This window comes from Arachis hypogaea, chromosome 8 (assembly GCF_003086295.3).
Source record: "Arachis hypogaea cultivar Tifrunner chromosome 8, arahy.Tifrunner.gnm2.J5K5, whole genome shotgun sequence".
Classification (NCBI taxonomy): domain Eukaryota; kingdom Viridiplantae; phylum Streptophyta; class Magnoliopsida; order Fabales; family Fabaceae; genus Arachis; species Arachis hypogaea.
In genome coordinates, this window is record NC_092043.1 from 50633245 (window position 1) to 50651573 (window position 18329).

Consider the following 18329-nt stretch of genomic DNA (forward strand, 5'->3'; position numbering starts at 1 on the left):
GAAAGTCACTATTGTATCCCAGTCAGACAACCCAAGGCAAAACCAATAACCCTCTTTCACTCTTTACTTCTTGGATTTTCCTTAACAAGAATTAAAAAAAAAAAAAAAAAAAAATCTTAAGAATAATGTTCTTGGTTTTGCCTTGTTCTCCTAATCCTTTTCCACTTCCATTCTTCTGATTCATCAACACTTCAATCTTCTTTTATTTATTTTTTGTGTGTGCTTTCAACTTACCAAAGTGAATGGCGGCAACAACCACCACTGATGGCGGAGGAGGCGGCGGAGGAGGAGAGGATAGGGTTCTTGCGACCGCACAGCAGATCCTCAAGAGCCTGAACACTCCGAAAGATGTTCGTGAAGACATGCTCCTCATCTTCTCCAGCTTCGACAACCGTCTCTCTAACATCACCGATATTGTCCACCGCGACGACGACGGCGCCGCTGCCATCGCCGCCGAGGAGCTTGAACGATTCGAGGCTGCTGAGAAGCTCATCCTCCGCTGGGACTCTTCCCTCTCCAGCGACCCCCACTCCGCCTCATCGCTCCTCCTCGATTCCGCCGATGATGCCGCCGATTATTTCTCCGCAGTCGATGACGTCATCCACTGGATGGAACAGCTCAACCTTGCCCCTCCACCTCCGCCGTCATCCTCCGCCGGTAACCGCCACCGGATTGAGATGGACCGCACCGAGAACGCGATCCAGCTCGCTATGACGCGCCTCGAGGACGAGCTCCGCCACCTCCTTGTCAGGAACACCGTTCCTCTTGACGCGGAGAGCCTCCACGGTTCCATACGCCGTGTCTCCCTCTCCTTCACTGACGGCGGCACCGTCGACGAAAATCTCGAGAGCTTCGGTGAGGTCAACGACCAAGGCGGCGACTCCCAGCGGTTCCACGAGCGCGGCGCCAGCCTCGGCGACGACATCTCTGTCGATCTCCTCCGCGCTGACGCGGTGGCGGAACTTAGAGAAATCGCTGATCGCATGGTTAGGTCAGGTTACGAGAAAGAGTGCCTTCAGGTATATAGTAGTGTTCGTCGTGATGTTTTGGATGAATATTTATCAATTCTTGGTGTTGAGAAATTGAGCATTGAAGAGGTTCAAAGAGTTGAATGGAAGAGTTTAGATGAAAAAATGAAGAAATGGATTCAGGCTGTTAAGATTTCTGTTAGGGTTCTTCTCACTGGAGAGAAGAGGATTTGTGATAGCGTTTTTGGTGAATTAGATGAGATTAGAGAGATCTGTTTCAATGAGACTGCCAAAGGTTGTGTTATGCAGTTGCTGAATTTCGGTGAGGCCGTCGCAATTTGCAAGCGGTCGCCGGAGAAATTGTTTAGGATCTTGGACATGTATGAGGCATTGAAGGATGCCCTGCCTGAACTTGAGAATATGATCACTGATGGGTTTGTGATTGATGAGGCCAATGGGGTGTTGAAGATGCTTGGTGAGGCTGTTAAGGGGACTTTTGCTGAGTTTGAGAATTGTCTTAGAAATGAGAGTTCTAAGAAGCCGGTTATAACCGGGGACGTTCATCCATTGCCCCGGTATGTGATGAATTACTTGAAGTTGCTTGTGGATTATGGTGAGCCTATGGACTCGCTTTTAGTGATTAGCGACGAGGATCTTATCCGGTTACAAGATAGTTTTGGCGGCAATAGCTCTCAGACAGAGAACATCTCACCCTTGGGGTGCCGAATGGTATTGTTGATTTCAGAGCTTGAGAGTAACCTTGAGGAGAAATCTAAGCTTTATGAAGATAGCGCGTTACAATGTATATTTTTGATGAATAACATCCATTACCTGGTGAGAAAGGTGAAGGGACCGGATCCTCGGAAGGACTCAGATCTTCGGAAGTACTCGGATCTTCAGAATGTCTTGGGAGACGATTGGGTTCGCAAGCGGCGCGGTCAGGTGCGCCAGTATGCGACGGGATACCTGAGAGCCTCTTGGACCAAGGCTTTGTCCTGTTTGAAGGATGAAGGGATTGGAGGAAGCTCTAACAATGCATCAAAGATGGCTTTGAAGGAGAGGTTCAAGAACTTCAATGCATGCTTTGAGGAAATATATAGGATTCAGACGGCGTGGAAGGTACCGGACCCACAACTCCGGGAAGAACTCAGAATCTCTATATCAGAGAAGGTGATTCCGGCATACCGGTCATTCGTGGGGCGGTTTCGGAGTCAGCTCGAGGGAAGACATGCCGGGAAGTACATTAAATATACACCAGAGGACTTGGAGGCCTATTTATCGGATTTGTTTGAAGGATCACCTGCTGTATTGCACCATATAAGGAGGAAGAGTCAATAGGGTATAGGATCTTCATAACAGGTGAAGTTCATTTTGTGAAGGATTAGATGATAAAATATCCTGTGTCATATGTATCTTATTATATCTGGATAGGTGTTTATTACCTGTGTTAATGTTAAAAAGAATGGGATTTTTGTGAATTTCAAATCTGCTCCCAAACCCCATCCCCTAACAGAAAAAAAATGAAAAAGAATTGTTTTTTTCCTGCATCATACACTGTAACATTTGTTTTTCTGTCATGTATATTTGCACATAAAAAAATGTATTTTATTGTCATTATCACCAAACGTTTTGAAATGCCACCCTTCACCTATAACTTGACTCAAATTCTGGTTTTGTTTATCTTCATGTCTACAATTTTAGTTATCAGGTTTCAATTTGTTGAAGTTGAGCAATAGGTTTCTTAGCTGGAAAACTATATCTGATATGAACTCGAGGCCTGCTCAACAAGGTTATCAAACTCTCGATTTAACTTGTGAACTGTGATGATGAGTTTTACTAGTTTGAATCCCCAAATTGAGTTTTCGAGTTCATAAGTTGAACATGGTTTGAAATGTTAATATGATGATCAGATGAACAAAGAGATAGTTATATTGAGTCTTGATATTGTGAGAGACAATGAGGTTAGAACTGAGCTGGTTGTGTTGGTTGTTGCAAATTACTTCATAACATAATTGCATCCAACACTTTTTATGCAAATTACTCTCTTTTTTTTCTTTTACCCCAAATATTACAACTACTATTTCACAATGGGCAAATATGATTTGGTGGTCGAACAATATTTAGACTATTAAATATTTTTAATAACAAAATATATTTTTTAAATTTTTTAATAATTGTCAAATATTCTTTATTTAATTTTAATTATTAGCGTCTCAAGAGACACAGTCGTGGTTGTTTTTTCTATTGAGTTAAAAAAATTATTTTTATATTTTTATTTTTAAAATTATAAATTTAATATCAATAATTAAAAATTATATTATAAAAAAATAAAAATTTTAAATTATTTAATATGTAGAAAATATAAAATAAATAAATTTAAATTAAAAAAAAAAGAATTACGTTATTATTATATATTATAGGTAACAAAATCAACATAAAAGGTTTACTAACATTATCTACAAATGAATTATTTTACTAAAAAAATTGTGTAGTTGCCTACAAAAATCATATGCTTGTATCATCCAATAAAAACAGTAGATACAAATTATATTTCATGATAAGGAGAAACTATTCATAATTTGTATTTGTGAATTGTGAGATCTAAACTAGGTTGGCATGTTTACAATAATAATTTTAAAACCTAGATGAATGTCTGTGATATTTCATTCATCAAGAGAAACTAATTAATGCTCAAAGAAATGAGACTCTTTTATGTATACTTGCTGAAAATTTATAACAAATAATAAGTACCATGTTTATGTTTAGGTGGGTAACTTAAATTTATACAACAGAATTTTATGTTTATTATTAGATGCATAGTACATCATAGTATTCCATAATTTACAACAAAACATCAAGAACATTGCATATGTGATTCCAGTTCTAGCATCACTTAAAATTGGACTTGGTGCATTAAAATGTTCAAGGCTTAACATAGAAAGAGTAAATGCGAGCATGCTTATATTTCCCAGGTTCTCATTACCAATTTCTAAAATTTTGATTTTGTTCTCTGTTGCACAAACAGCAAGTAATGTGCTTCTTCTATTAAAACAAATGCATGGATATTCCGCTAATTTTTTTTATATGAGATTGATATGTGAGTTATGTTGAGTTATGGAGTATTGGAGAGATATACACGATTGTGACGGCTTTCAATTTTTTGTTTTAGTGGGAAGAAATCGGACTTAGGATTTTCTATCAGTACATAAATCGGATCCAGGATTTTCTGTCAGTACACAAATGGGACCCAAGGTTTTCTGCCAGTACACAAATCGGACCCAGGATTTTCAATACCTCCAATCGGACGGTTTGATTTGTCTTGCACAATCCTCATACCCTGGTAAAATACCATATACCTTCATAACTCTGCTATAAGTAATTCGCGTAATCGTTGACCTCTTGCCAATTGATTTTGAGTAGCTTTATCGAGATCAGAAGCAAATTGTGCAAAAACTTCTAATTCCGAAAATTGTGCCAATTCCAATTTTAATTTACCAGCTACTTGTTTTACACCCACCCTCCCTCTATATTAAAATTAAAAAAATTTGGATATTCCTGAAAATAAAATGCATGGTTAGGTGTGGAGATTTCTCTGGGTAGTTAAGATGGCAGAGATGTGCTTGGGCCGGGTTATATTTGGGCCTATTAAAGCCTGGATGCCAGGTCTGAAACAAATCTCATTACAGTTTTACAATGTATTTTATGATTACACAAGTATGAACCATCATTCCTTAAAAAAAGTGAGCATTTTTGTTTATGTCACAACATCTAAACTCAAATTCGGTGTATGTTATAATTTTTTATATCACTACTTTTTCTAACAATCTTTGTAGCTAGGGTGGTTCAAATCTTATTAAACTATTAAAAACTGATTAGAATAGTAAAAGATTGAATTGGATTTGGGTATTATGATTACTCTTATTCAAAAGAAAATATGATACAAAACTCAGTACGATTCCATCAGCACTTTTACATATACACAAAATCTCACAAAAGTTAAAAATGGATTTATCTGCTTAAGTTCGAGTAACATGCAAAATGTTCTTAACCCTAAAATTAAACCCTACTATTTGGAGGCATGGGAAGAACGCCATCAAAGAAATCACCAAAGTAGCCACGTGGCTCATGTACAAGCCTTGAGATTATGTCTCTTAGAGTGACGAGTCCCTCAAGATTTCCATCATCATCCACAACATAGACCCTGTGAATCTTTTCATGATCTAGCAATTGGATCAACTCTTTTATTGTACAATCCTTTTTGCAAGTAATCAAACCCCTTGACATAGGAACAACCTTATCATGCTTCTTCAAGTAGCTTTTAACAGCTGTTAGGAAATCCTTGGCAGTAATTGCTCTATTATACAATGTAAATATGCAATTAATATATAATAGATAGAACAGGATAATAAAAATGAAAGATAATATCTAAGAGTGTATTTGGTTTGCGTTTTCATTTTCTGTGTTTTCTGTTTCCTAGATTTTATGAAGGAAAAAGTGAAAACATAACACAAGATTCTATTATTTTCACTTTTTTCTTCAGGATTATATATATATATATATATATATATATATATATATATATATATATATATGTGTGTGAAAACTCGAGTGAAGTCGACTTTACGTGAAGTTGATATTTGATAACCGTTAGATGAAAATTTAGTCAAATCAGTCAAATCATCTAACGGCTTTCAAGTATCAACTTCACGTGAAGTCGAATGCACCTGAGTTTCCACCATATATATATAGAGATATTACCAACTAACCTCATAAATATTCATCTACTAACCTCTAATTCTCAACGGCTTATAATTACTTTAATAAAAGTTACCTATAATCATGGTATATTTCTGGGGCAGTTAGCAAGAACTGAACATCATGGAGGCTTATATTACCCACTGGATTGTTGCCACCCCTTTCCACTACAGGCACACCTCCAATCCTCTTTTTTCTCATCAATCTAAAGGCTTGAAGCACTGGTTCATCCTCATATACCTGAAAAATATGAATTATAAAGAAACATTCATAATTACCTAATGGAGAAGTCAATTAGTAGATACCTTGATGATATGATTTGGTGTGACTAGAGGAAGACCAACTTCAGATATTTTCTTGGTTCCCCAGCTCTCAAACCATTGAAGACCAGCACATTCACCCAACATGTGTATCACAGCAGATTGAGTAATGATTTGATCAATTCTTCCAGCACCTAAGTCCACCACAGGAATACTCTTCATCTTGTACTTTGAGAGTAGCAATAGCATGGTCAAGAATGAGTTTGACCTCTCCAGTGCAAGAAATGGGGCCCACCGAAATGATCCTGAGATATCTCTAACCTGTGTTTGCTAAACTGGTAAGAATTAAGATAGCAACCTTGGGATATACACACTTGAAATCTATTAAAAAACTAGTCAAATGTTTATATTTAGAGGACAAAAAAAAAGACACAATCTTTTAATACTGTTTTTGTCTCTGTCTCTGTCTCGGTTTCTCTATATTTTTCTTCTAAGAATTGTCCAAGACCATCTTAAAATTAAGTTATACTACTCTTAATGATTTTTGACATACATATTATAGAAAAATAACAAAAGTATACAACCTTGGTATTCTTATAAAGTTCAGAAGAAGTGAGATCCTCAAAGAAGTTCCCTGAAGTTGTTGTAGAAGATCCAAGGTCCTTGCCCTCAAGTTGTAGAGAAGCCATGCCATTAGTTGCAGCTTCAATTGCTGTTCGATTGGATCTACTTGATGGACTCTTAGGAGATGTAGGATCAGACTGCAATGTCACCAACATCAATTCTCACATTAATTAGCTTAGTGTGAATAATGAAGCACCCCAAAATAAAAAAATAAAAAAAAAAAAAAACTTCAAGAATAACCAAGTCCAAGGTATGATCTATATCAGTCATAAGTTTTACTTCCTCCAACAAATTTCTCAACATTCAGCTACCAAATCATTTTTAATGCAATATTCTTTCCCTTTGTGGGAAGAAAACTTGCCATTCAATTCAAGTAAGGATAAGATAACTTGATAAAAATCTCACATGCTAACCTGATGAAGAATCCACACAACAATTCCTGCAAACTCAACTATCCCTATGTATCTGTCAATCCAGCTGGCATCTTCAGGTGCATCAACATCCACCACAGGTGCACTCAGGATGTTGTGTTCTGCTAGTATTTCAACTGCCTCAGCTAAGGTAGCATCTGATTTTATCTCAATTTCTGAAAACATCAAAAAGTAACACTCTCACTCTCACTATCAATTCAAATTGAAAACATGAAAAACTCTATTTGATAAGTGTCTCCTAGTACAACTATAACAACACCAAAAGGAAGCACAAATTAAGTAAACTACTAATACAAAAGTAGAGATAAGCATCAACATCTTGGATTATCAAAATACTAAATTAATCTTCATCTGGGTATAATCAAAATCCTTTTTTTTTTAAATTTAAATGTGAATTGAACAGAAAATACAAAGTTAGAAAACAATATCTGAATATCACACAACCTTGGTTTGAAGGAGGTGGAGGGAAAGCAGAGACAGGTATGCTTTCAAAACAAGCATTGAGCTTCTCATTAGGACTTAGTTGTGGTTCTTGAACATCCCAAAGATCTTCTACTCTCATTCCAAGCTTTGCCTCTGGACTTCTTGGACTATCTTCCATTGTAGCAGCCATAACCAACACTCAAGTTTCTCACTCTCTTTCTCTTTCTGCAATTATGAATTTCAATGCTGACAAGCTTAGGATCTATAATCAGTTTCACTTTACTCATTCCAATGCAATAAAATAACTGAATACAAGGATTCTAGATTCTACTGACACTTCACTATGCACTATCTTATACTTTAGATTTCAACCGTTGGATTTGAACACTATGATCTCTTTTTTGTTGACTATATGCCACGTGGAATATTGTACGGCTACAGATGAGGTTGGCGCATTGTGTGTGATAAACTGCACTGGTCAATGACTCAATTGTCATTGTCTTTTCCTATGTAGCAATCCATATCAAGAGGCCAATGATGCTTATCCAAACAACAAATGTCACACCAAATTTTTTGTATATAATATCTCTTGAAGTCATGAGTATAAGTTTTAATTTTTGAGATAGTCATCGCAATTTAAATTAGTCTTTAAAATTTTATAATGTAAATTATTATTTTTGAAATCTCAAAAACTAAAATTTCTAGTGCTGAAATGAAGTTCTACTCTACATCTCAGATTTTGTAACATCAGACACATAGCTTAGCTAGCTCTTATCCAAAATTATATTACCTCGTGAAAAAAAAAATCCTCATCCTGTGCTTACTATGGGCTAACTTTGTGTGCTGTGCTAACGTGCGCTATATGATGTTGGTGCACTTGACTCGTAGATCAAACTCTTTAAAAATGATCAGAAGATGAAGTATAAACACTTTGTTAAATTATAGTATTTATACATCGAACATATTTTGGATAGAATATTCATTACACTTATTTAATATGTGTATTTTTTTATTTAATCATATTTTAACAAAAAATAAAAAAATTAGATATATTTAAATAATTTAAATATTATTATATATTAATGTGTCTAATCTTTATATTTTTAAAATAAATTTAAAAATAATATGTATTATTATTTATTAAATAAAAAAATTTAAATATTTTATATAGTATACTAAGAATAATTAAAAATTAATTTATATTTTTATATTAATAAAATATTAAAATTTATCTAAAATATATTTTATGTATATGTTATGTCTGCGTATTTTATGAGAATTTAAAATTTTGGCATGTCCTGTGAGTGTGTAGTGTCTTATATCTGTATCAATATTTGTACATTATAGGATTAGATTAATAGAGTAAGAAAGTAACCAATTTAACTTGGTCTAATTGTTAGTTTATTTATCGGTTTAAATAGAATTTGAATTTTGTTTTGTGTATGTAACGGTTCATTGATCAGCAACAAATTTTTAAATAAAATTCAGATTCATGACGAATTAATCCTTAATTTACCATATTAAAAGATTTTGTAAAAAATAAAAAAGTTAGAATGAAAATGTAAAAATTTGAGTTCTATCACATTAAAATAATAAGATAATATTACAAAATTAATAATAGTTAATTTTTTATTTTATAAATTTTTTACTTTAGAAATTTTATTTTCTTTGCTTCATGCTACATCCGCAATATTTGATTTTTTTTTTTGTCTCTGTTTGTTAGTAAATTAGTAATAGTTGAGCCTCACTTTGATTTTTAAGATTGACGAATTATATCAAAATTATTTTTGAGATTTCAATTGCACTAATTATATTTTTGAGATTAACAAAAATAATGTAGTACATTAGTCCTTACTCCTTAACTTTTATGATGTGATGATATAGACTGTTAGTGAATTAGTCTTGGTCATTCCATTATTTGGCCACATGTAATGGTATAATGATGTGTTAGCCAGATACTGATGTGAACATTTGTATCACGTGTTATAATGCTATTTGGCCCGTATCACAACAGTATTGGTCCATGTGGCACCTGCTATGTCATCGTTGTAGATACACTAAATTGGCTCCTGAATTTATATTAAGTGATCCATTTTAGTCCTTAAAATTGAATATTGTGCACTAAACTAGTCCCTTCACCAATTTATTTCTTTTTTTTTAATAAATTCAAAATTCTCACATATTGATTAAATACAAGTATTTTTATAAAATATTTTTAAGATCTTAATTTTAATTATACAATTTTTCTATAATAATTTAAAATCGATAAAGTTTGTAATATATAAGTATGTTATTATAAAAAAAAATTATATGATTGATTAGTCACATTTTTTTGTTTAAAAATACGTGTTTTTAATAAAAAAAACCAATAATTAAAATACACATTTTTTATTTTTTCAGTTTTTATGTTTTTTGAATAACATGATCGTTGTTACGAAGCGTACCTGAAACTGATTGTGTGTAAATGACTAGACGAAAGATGCCATAGATATTAGTGAGAGTGCTTGAAGTGCTTGAAGTGCTTTCACGTTAGAAATAATAGAGTAGAACTAATTAGTTAAATTTAGGGGGTTTAGGAATAGAGTAGAACTAGTTAGTTTAAAAATTCTGAATTTTTTAATATTAATAATATGCTTTGTTTTGAAATGAAATGTATGACTAGTTGTTATTATGTTTTTGCTAGTTTGGATGAATGAAATCAAATTATTATTATTATTATTATTATTATTATTATTATTATTATTATTATTATTATTATTATTATTATTATTATTATTTGTTGGAATAAATTTTGAATTAATCATCATCATCATTATTATTATTATTATTATTATTATTATTATTATTATTATTATTATTAGGATTTTTCAGTGGTCTGAACTTAACTCTGTATACTCTTTAAATTTGGTCCATTTTGTAAACGTCATGAATGTACACTTACGAGTCCAACCGTTGATTTGCACAACAAGCAAATACATGTCGACATGAAATTCTGTCAACCTGGAATTCACCACAGTCGCAACGTTGTCGGCAGAGGTCAACTGCATACTCAATCCCACTAGGCATCTCACGTACTTCAAAGACTTCATTTTCTCTGTCAAAACAACTAACTTGTATATTTTCTTATGCTCGTTGATTTGCATGCAATTTAGAGGTCACAAGCTCAGATAACACATGCCCAGCATTAATGCGAGTTTCAGCCTCAGCTCTCTTCCTAGTGAACAACTCATTCAATTTGTAAAATGTAACCTTTGCAAGGCGGTGACTGGGAGATTGTGAGCTCTCTTCAAAACGGAGTTGATGCACTCCACAAGGTTGTGGTCATATGACCCCATCTATATCCACCATCAAATACCAATGCATACTGCTCACGCGGGATCCGGTCAAGCCAGTTGGTGTAAGCCTCACCCCGTTCGCGTAGTCGTTCATAGCGCATCTGGTACTCCCGAATCGTCCTCGAATATCCTATGATAAGAAACATTGAATCATGAACAACATTCTATTCCATCGTATTTATAATTTTAAAAGAGTGCCTGTAATTCAAACTTACCGATATTGACGATAAGCTTTTGCAGGTAAGGTACCTTGAACTTTCTCAAGAAATTCGACTCAATATGCCTGATACAAAACATATGGAAAGTTCGAGGAGGAGACCAAGCTTCATTACTGCGAGTAATAGCTGACCTGATGGAATCGTGTCGATCAGAGATAAGTCCTATACTATCACGTGTCACCACATGTTAGCGTAAGTTACTTAGAAAAAAATACCACGTCTCAGAAGTCTCTCCCTCCACTATGGCAAATGTAATAGGCACAATATTATTATTTCCATCTTGTGAAATCGCTACCAATAAACAACCCTTGTATTTTTCGTACTGGGGAGTTCTCAAGGTAACTTTTATGTATACGGCAGCAACAAGCAAATCAGACAGTCCGACCGCGTCTTCGCATTTCAAATTTTTCAACAACACTAATCGGACCGTCCGATTAGTTTCAAGCAATTTCTTCTATCTTGAAATCGCTGGGACCGATTTTAGTACCCCCAATGCTCTGCCTCGCACAAATCAGACCGTCCGATTTGTTCCCTCTCTATCCGCAATGAAATTGGACGGTTCGATTTCTTCACACTAAAAAACAAAACTTCAACGCCGTCACACCACCGTAAATCCGCCAACACTCCATAATTGAGGCTAACTCACATATGAAACTCATAAAAAAAATTAGCCTACATCTACAATCCTCTTTGAAGATTAAATTTGTAATTTTCTTTTTAAAAGACAAAGAAACTTGACATAATAAGTAGAGCAAAGAACTAACAATAACTAAAAAGTACAAAGTAATACGATCTAATACACTTATTCTATTGTTATTTTTGACATTGTCATCAACAACAAAAATAATCTATTTTTTTTTTCGCTCTTTGTAACATTGTAAAGATGTATTAATGATTTCCTGCACACATCATTTTTTATTTTAAAAAATTCTTTTATTCATTCTCAACCAGACGTTCCAAACAATCTCAAAAATTCTTTTATTCATTCTCAACCAGATGTTCCTCCTTCTTATTATATGACCTTGTGTCCAACTCTCAAAATGATCCTTCACACGGTACCTGAAATGGATCACATCCTCCCAAAATCAAAAAGTCATGCGTACACACCTGCCAAGTTAAATCATTATATTAGAAAAAAATTGATATAAAAGTCTAAAGCCCAATTTAGATAAATAATTTAATTAAGTTCTTTAAAAAAATTTAAATAATAAATATTTATATTAGAAGTAATTTATATGATAAATGCAATTGTTATATAATTGACTGTACCTATCAAGGATAAGAAGGTGGATTTCACGCCAGAGTCTAGAGCACGTTACTTATAAAAAGTCATATTATGCGTGTTTGATACAATTTTTTAAAGTTATTTTATCTCTCTATTAAAAAAAATTGACTTTAAAATAAAAGAAATCATTGTGTTACTTTCATTCTTGGCTCTATAACAAATGTTTTATGTTTTTGCTGGATTGTTTCATCTGCTAAAAGTACCATTTTCACGCATCATCATTTTCAAATAATGTTTTATTTGATGGAAGTACCGACTCTCTACTACCATTTTCACACAATATTCTATATAAAACACCTGCTGCATACGTCCCTTCCAGATATTTTTTTATTGTCATTCTACTACTCTATTTTTATTATTGTGTGTGGTATGAAATCTCAATTTTAATTATTTTTTTTTTCACATGTGATTTTTTTTATATAGCTTATTTTTTTTATAGTTGTTACTTGTTACAACAAATTTTTGACCCAATAAAAGAGAAAAAAGTTATAGTAGGAATAACAAAAATAAAAGAGTAACAAAATATACATAACACACATTTTATATTTATTTTTTATTATTACCAATTATATCATGCATAACAAAATACCAAAATCTAACTACACCATAATTTTTTTGTCATTGTCATTAAAATTATTGTGAATTAGAATTTTATAATGAGGTTATGTAGAATTAACATTTAAGATTAGAAAATATTTGTTATCATTGTTATTTTAATATCCATTTCCTATAAAAAAAAAATGGTATTTTTTAAGTCATTTATTCAAATACTACAATTTTAAAATAAATATTTCTATAACTAAAAAGCCAACATAAAATAATTTATTTATAAACTATTATTTATATTTTAATTTTTTTTCGAAAAAAATTATTTAAATTGTTTATCCATTTCGTCTTTTATCTTGCTCATAATAGGTCTTCATCCCTTTCAAATTGGATGCACCCAAACATTTCCCTTTTGCTAGACTATGGATGCACCATCATCATCTACTTTTTCTATTATTCTATACAAAAGAGATGAGAGAACAGACACTCTCCATTCCTTCCAATCACCGCCGCAGCACAGTTAGGAAAATGGGTTTATGATAGAATTTTACCTATGAATTTTTATCTTTTGTTAGTTCCTCAAAATACAATAGAAATGAAATCATTTTCAAATATAACAAAGATTTGTACTTAATAGGAGTCGAATTCAATTCTAATATTTTAATTATGGTTGATTTCACCTCTGAAAAAAAAAAAAGGCAAAACCGCCACTCAATCCCACTAATGAAACGGCAATTTGTTGCTGCACTACATTTTTCTCCACTACTTCTGCACCATCCTCTATTGCCCTTTTGTTTTACTCCAGCAACCTATGCTGTCCTTTGTACAATATTGTTCTTGTCCTTGTATCCTTGTGTTGTCTCTCATTCTTCATGTGTTGCCAAGAGTCAAATTTGCCTTTTCTCCATTGATCATACCATGATTTGCATAACCAATTCTCTTGATATCATGATTCTGATTTATCTTATTATCTATATTGGACTGAAACATTGATTTTGAGCATTGTAAATGTTTGCTGATATATACATCATCAAGTACTAGGCCTGCATCACTAATAAACTTATTAGCACACTTTTGGACTTTTAACCACACAGAAAATATTTGCATCACATTGTCTTAACGAAATCAATTCTAACTCAACAATTTGGAAGAATTTGGCCTACCTCAGCATCTTGTTGCGATTATCATGTCGTGTATCTGGGCAAAAACTTTATATAACTTGTATGAGAGGAATCAAGATCCTATAATTCATATGAGTACCAAGAATATTTAATAAAAAATGTCATTAGCCAAAAAAAATTTAATTATTCATACTGTCCAACCAAAAATACAAAATAATAATTTTATTTCAATTTTTTGTTACATTCAAGTATCTCATGAAATCAAATGCAACCTAACTTATGCCGAATGCTGAGTTGTGTGCAGTTCCCAAGCAAAGCATGAGTTGAAGGTGAATAACGTGACGGTGAGACCAAGCTCTCATGGCAAAGGAATATAGTAATCGTATGATAACCGTGAGACACCTGAGAAACTAGTTTGTTTTGACGTAAATTATACACAAGAAATTTGCGATAGGATTCATCTAGTCCCAAAAGATGATGATCTTCTGAAATATAAACAGAAACACATGGCGAGATCATTCCAACACATGGGATTTCGAACAATTTAATCCAAGACTCCTTAACTCCATACTCCTTCATTATCCAAAGAGTGCAAATAATTCGCATATTCGGAGTGCGATAACAAACGGAAAGACGGTTATTGTGGAGTTGCAAGCGAGGCATGTGAATGACGTCAGAGCGCGTTCTAGTGATCGGCAGACACAATCGACCAAACGACTCCGTTTTCAAGTCGAAGGTAAGAACGAACCACTCCAATTCAAAATAATCTATAGTAGGATGATACACAAGCCAATTCAGAGTGCCGCTCACAAATATTCCATTCCTTGTGCCAACAAAATCGTACGGAAACACTGGAGGATTAATAGTTTTCCAAGAAGGATTTGCTCCAAAAGTGAAAACTATAGCGCCAGATCTCACCTTGGAATAAGTTATAAGAGACGAGGCAGAACAACTCATAACAAACTTGTACTGGTCATGTAGAATATCATAGCCAAAGCCACAGAAAACATCGTCTCCGCACTCGTGCGAGCACCCGAACGGAACGGATGGGGATACCGAACGGGTACTGGGATTGAAAAGAGTAAGAGTTTCAAAGGGAAAACCTTGAGACAAGCAGAGCAATCCGTTGCAAGATCCCTGGATGACTATTCCGTCAGCCGGATATAACTCGAATGCAGTTGGCTGATGCTGGCGATAAAGAATAAGAGATTGTGAAGAGCAATGCATGATGTCGCCCCTCCGTCCCGCTTCCTTCCAACATAGCAATGGCGGCGGCTGAATTAGGGTTGAGCGATGAAGGTGGTGGTTGGCGAATTCAGGGCTAGAGATTAGGGAGTTCCATGAACGGCATACAATCCTCAGTTGCAGGAGAAGCCTCACTGGAAGCCTCGCCAAGATTTCTCTAATCAAATCTCCCGGAAGATTATCAAGGTGTTTCATTCTCGTAGTCATCAAACAATAAGGCTTTGCGTCTTTGAAGAAGGTGAGGTGAAGTATATATATATTGAAATTGAGAAAGTATAGCGGAAGCGGATTAAAAAAGAAGGCTAAATTAATTTTAAATTTTTTATTTTTAATTAATTATATCAGATTTTGAAATTAAAAAAGTAGGTATTAGTCAAAAGTAAATAAATTCGAAAGAGAATGTTATTCAAAATTCTACATTCGTTAGTTACATGATCATACAAAAGAGAGGGAATAGTTACTTGTATTTTTTACATATGTGAGATTTTCATTTTAAATTGATCAGTTTAAAAAATGGTTATAAATACTAGAAGGCTCAAAGTCACCAAAATTAAAACTTAAAACACTCAAGTATTCACATCTCCAACAAATTTCTGAATCTGCATTTGAGTTTTTTTTACAGAGTTCCTTCCATATTTTTATCGTTTCAATTTACAATTTCTGCAAAAAAATTATTTTTTATGTTCAATTTATTTTTTAAGCAACTTTAATTTTTTTGTCAAATTTACATTTCATCATTTTTAATTCTTATGTCAAAAGGCTTTCGATTCTGTCGAATGCATTTTATCGTTTTATTTAAATTCAATGCAAACTATTTTGATTTTAATCGATTTTATTTTCAAAATCTTTATTTAACACCTTTTTTCGGTCTTTCCTTTTAAATCTTGTCTAATTCAAAGATCTTTGATGCACTTTTGAAAAGGAGTAAATTTCGCTTTTACTATTAAAATTGAATCACCATCGATTTACTAAAAATTGATAAAACAATAAAATTAATACTTTTAAATAGATTCACCTTACGTATGGTTTTTGGTGGAAAATTTTGAGCAGGGATGCGGCAATGTGCCTTGGAATAAGTAAGGGTGCAACAACAATTTTTCAAGAGGCAATTTAGCACAACACTGTTAGCTTGATGGGGAAGAGGCTTGGCGGCGGTGAAACTGGTTGGTGAGGGAGGGAATGTCACTGCAATTAGAGTTTGAAAAGTTACAGTGTGACGATAAAAAGATTAGAAAATGAATGATTAAAGTGTCAAAAGTGAAAATAATACTTTTAAGAAGGTAATTTAGAGTGAAGTATATTTTTCATTTTTTATGGATTAAAAGTGCAATTAATTGTTCAAGTTATTCATAATTTCTTTTTCTATCTAACAAAATTAAATTTTAAATTAATTTTCTTCTCTTGGATTTAAGCCTATTTTAATACCAGAAAAAATAATAAAAGTCAATATTTTTCACTCGTTTCATCTTTTTCTTCTTTAAAAAAGAATTAAAACAAGTTTCTTTGTTATCCAAAATCCTTAATTCCTCTAGATGTCTCTAGATGGAAAAACTTGTAGCCTTCAACGTGCTACTAGTGAAAATACAATTCATAGAATTTTACAAGAACACTACTTAATTTCTACTTGTCTTTCTCTAAAAATGAGAGAATTGTGTTGTCCTCTACTATACCTTTCCACTTTTTATACTACAATTGAGTAGCATTGGCTGCCATATTTAATTTCTAATGACAATATCACCAATCAAAATAACCATCTTTATTAGTAAATTTTGAAAATTAGAATTACCTGTTAAATTGCAGTTTATCACAAGAAAATTTTTAGTTGGACAATTCTTTTTCTCTTAAGCACTCGATGAAAATAATAATATAATAAATTTGCATTTACAATTTTAAATATTTAGAATTTGTATTATAGAGTGTATTTAATGAATAAAAAGCTTTAAAATATTTAATAAAAAGTGTCATTAGCCAAAAGAAAATTTAATTATTCATACTGTCGAACAAAAATACAAAATACTAATTTCTAATTCAATTTTTTGTTATATTCAAGTATCTCGTGAAATCAAATGCAACGTAACTTATGCCGAATGTTGAGTTGTGTCCAGTTCCCAAGCAACGGATGAGTTGAAGGGGAGTGGTGGTGAATAATGTGACGGTGAGACCAAGCTCTCATGGCAAAAGAATATAATCATACAATTATACCCGCCGTGAGCCACCTGAGAAACTAGTTGGTTTAGTTGGTTTTGACTTAAATTATATACAAGAAATTTGCGATAATATTCATCTATTGCAAAAAGATTATGATCTTGTGAGATATACAACAGGGGTGCTACCCAATCACATCGCGCATTCATTCCAACATCGAATGGGATTTCGATCAATTTAATCCAAGACTCTTCAACTCCATATTCCTTCATTATCCAAAGAGTGCAAATAATTTGCATATCCGGAGTGCTATGACAAACAGAAAGACAGTTATTGTGGAGTTGCAAGCGAGGCATGTGGATGACGTCAGAGCGCGTTCTAGAAAAAGGCAGACACAATCAACCAAACAACTCCGTTTCCAAGTCGAAGGTAAGAACGAACCACTCCAATTCAAAATAATCTATAGTAGGATCATACACAATCCAATTCAGAGTGCCGCTCACAAATATTCCGTTTCTTATGCCGAGAAAATCATACGGAAACACCGGATGATCAACAGTTTTCCAAAAAGGATTTGCACTAAAAGTGAAAACTATAGTCCCAGATCTGACCTTGGAATCAGTTATAAGAGACGAGACAGAACAACCCATACTGGTCATGTAGAGTATCATAGCCAAAGCCACAGAAAATATCGTCTCCACACTCGTGGGAGCACTCGAATGGAACGGATGGGGATACCGAGCGGGTACTGGAATTGAAAAGAGTAAGAGTTTCAAAGGGAAAGCCTTGAGACAAGCAGAGCAATCCGTTGCAAGATCCATCGATGAATAATCCGTCAGCCGGATGTAACTCGAATGTAGGTGGCTGATGCTGGCGATCAAGAATAAGAGATTGTGAAGAGCAATGCATGATGTCGCCCCTCTGTCTCGCTTCCTTCCAACATAGCAATGGCGGCGGATGAGTTAGGGTTGAA

At 33.6% G+C, this 18329-nt stretch overlaps 3 protein-coding genes across 3 annotated transcripts; 1 reads left to right on the forward strand and 2 right to left on the reverse strand.

Annotated features, from left to right (window-relative positions):
* Positions 1 to 4484, forward strand: LOC112708158 (exocyst complex component EXO70B1). Its single transcript, XM_025760319.3, has 2 exons — positions 1 to 2327; positions 4138 to 4484. The coding sequence occupies exon 1, from the start codon at positions 243 to 245 to the stop codon at positions 2304 to 2306; it is 2064 nt and encodes a 687-aa protein (XP_025616104.1). The 5' UTR covers positions 1 to 242; the 3' UTR covers positions 2307 to 2327; positions 4138 to 4484.
* Positions 4485 to 4861: 377 nt separating this feature from the next.
* LOC112708159 (SNF1-related protein kinase regulatory subunit gamma-1) lies at positions 4862 to 8015 on the reverse strand. The gene is made up of 6 exons (XM_025760320.2): positions 7483 to 8015; positions 7021 to 7193; positions 6568 to 6744; positions 6029 to 6304; positions 5800 to 5963; positions 4862 to 5322 (listed from the first exon to the last, which is right to left on the reverse strand). The coding sequence occupies exons 1-6, from the start codon at positions 7649 to 7651 to the stop codon at positions 5025 to 5027; spliced, it is 1257 nt and encodes a 418-aa protein (XP_025616105.1). The 5' UTR covers positions 7652 to 8015; the 3' UTR covers positions 4862 to 5024.
* Positions 8016 to 14227: 6212 nt separating this feature from the next.
* Positions 14228 to 15406, reverse strand: LOC112708160 (F-box/kelch-repeat protein At3g23880-like). The gene has a single exon (XM_025760322.3). It carries the CDS (start codon positions 15404 to 15406, stop codon positions 14228 to 14230), a length of 1179 nt encoding a protein of 392 aa, XP_025616107.2.
* Between the last annotated feature and the right edge of the window lie 2923 nt (positions 15407 to 18329).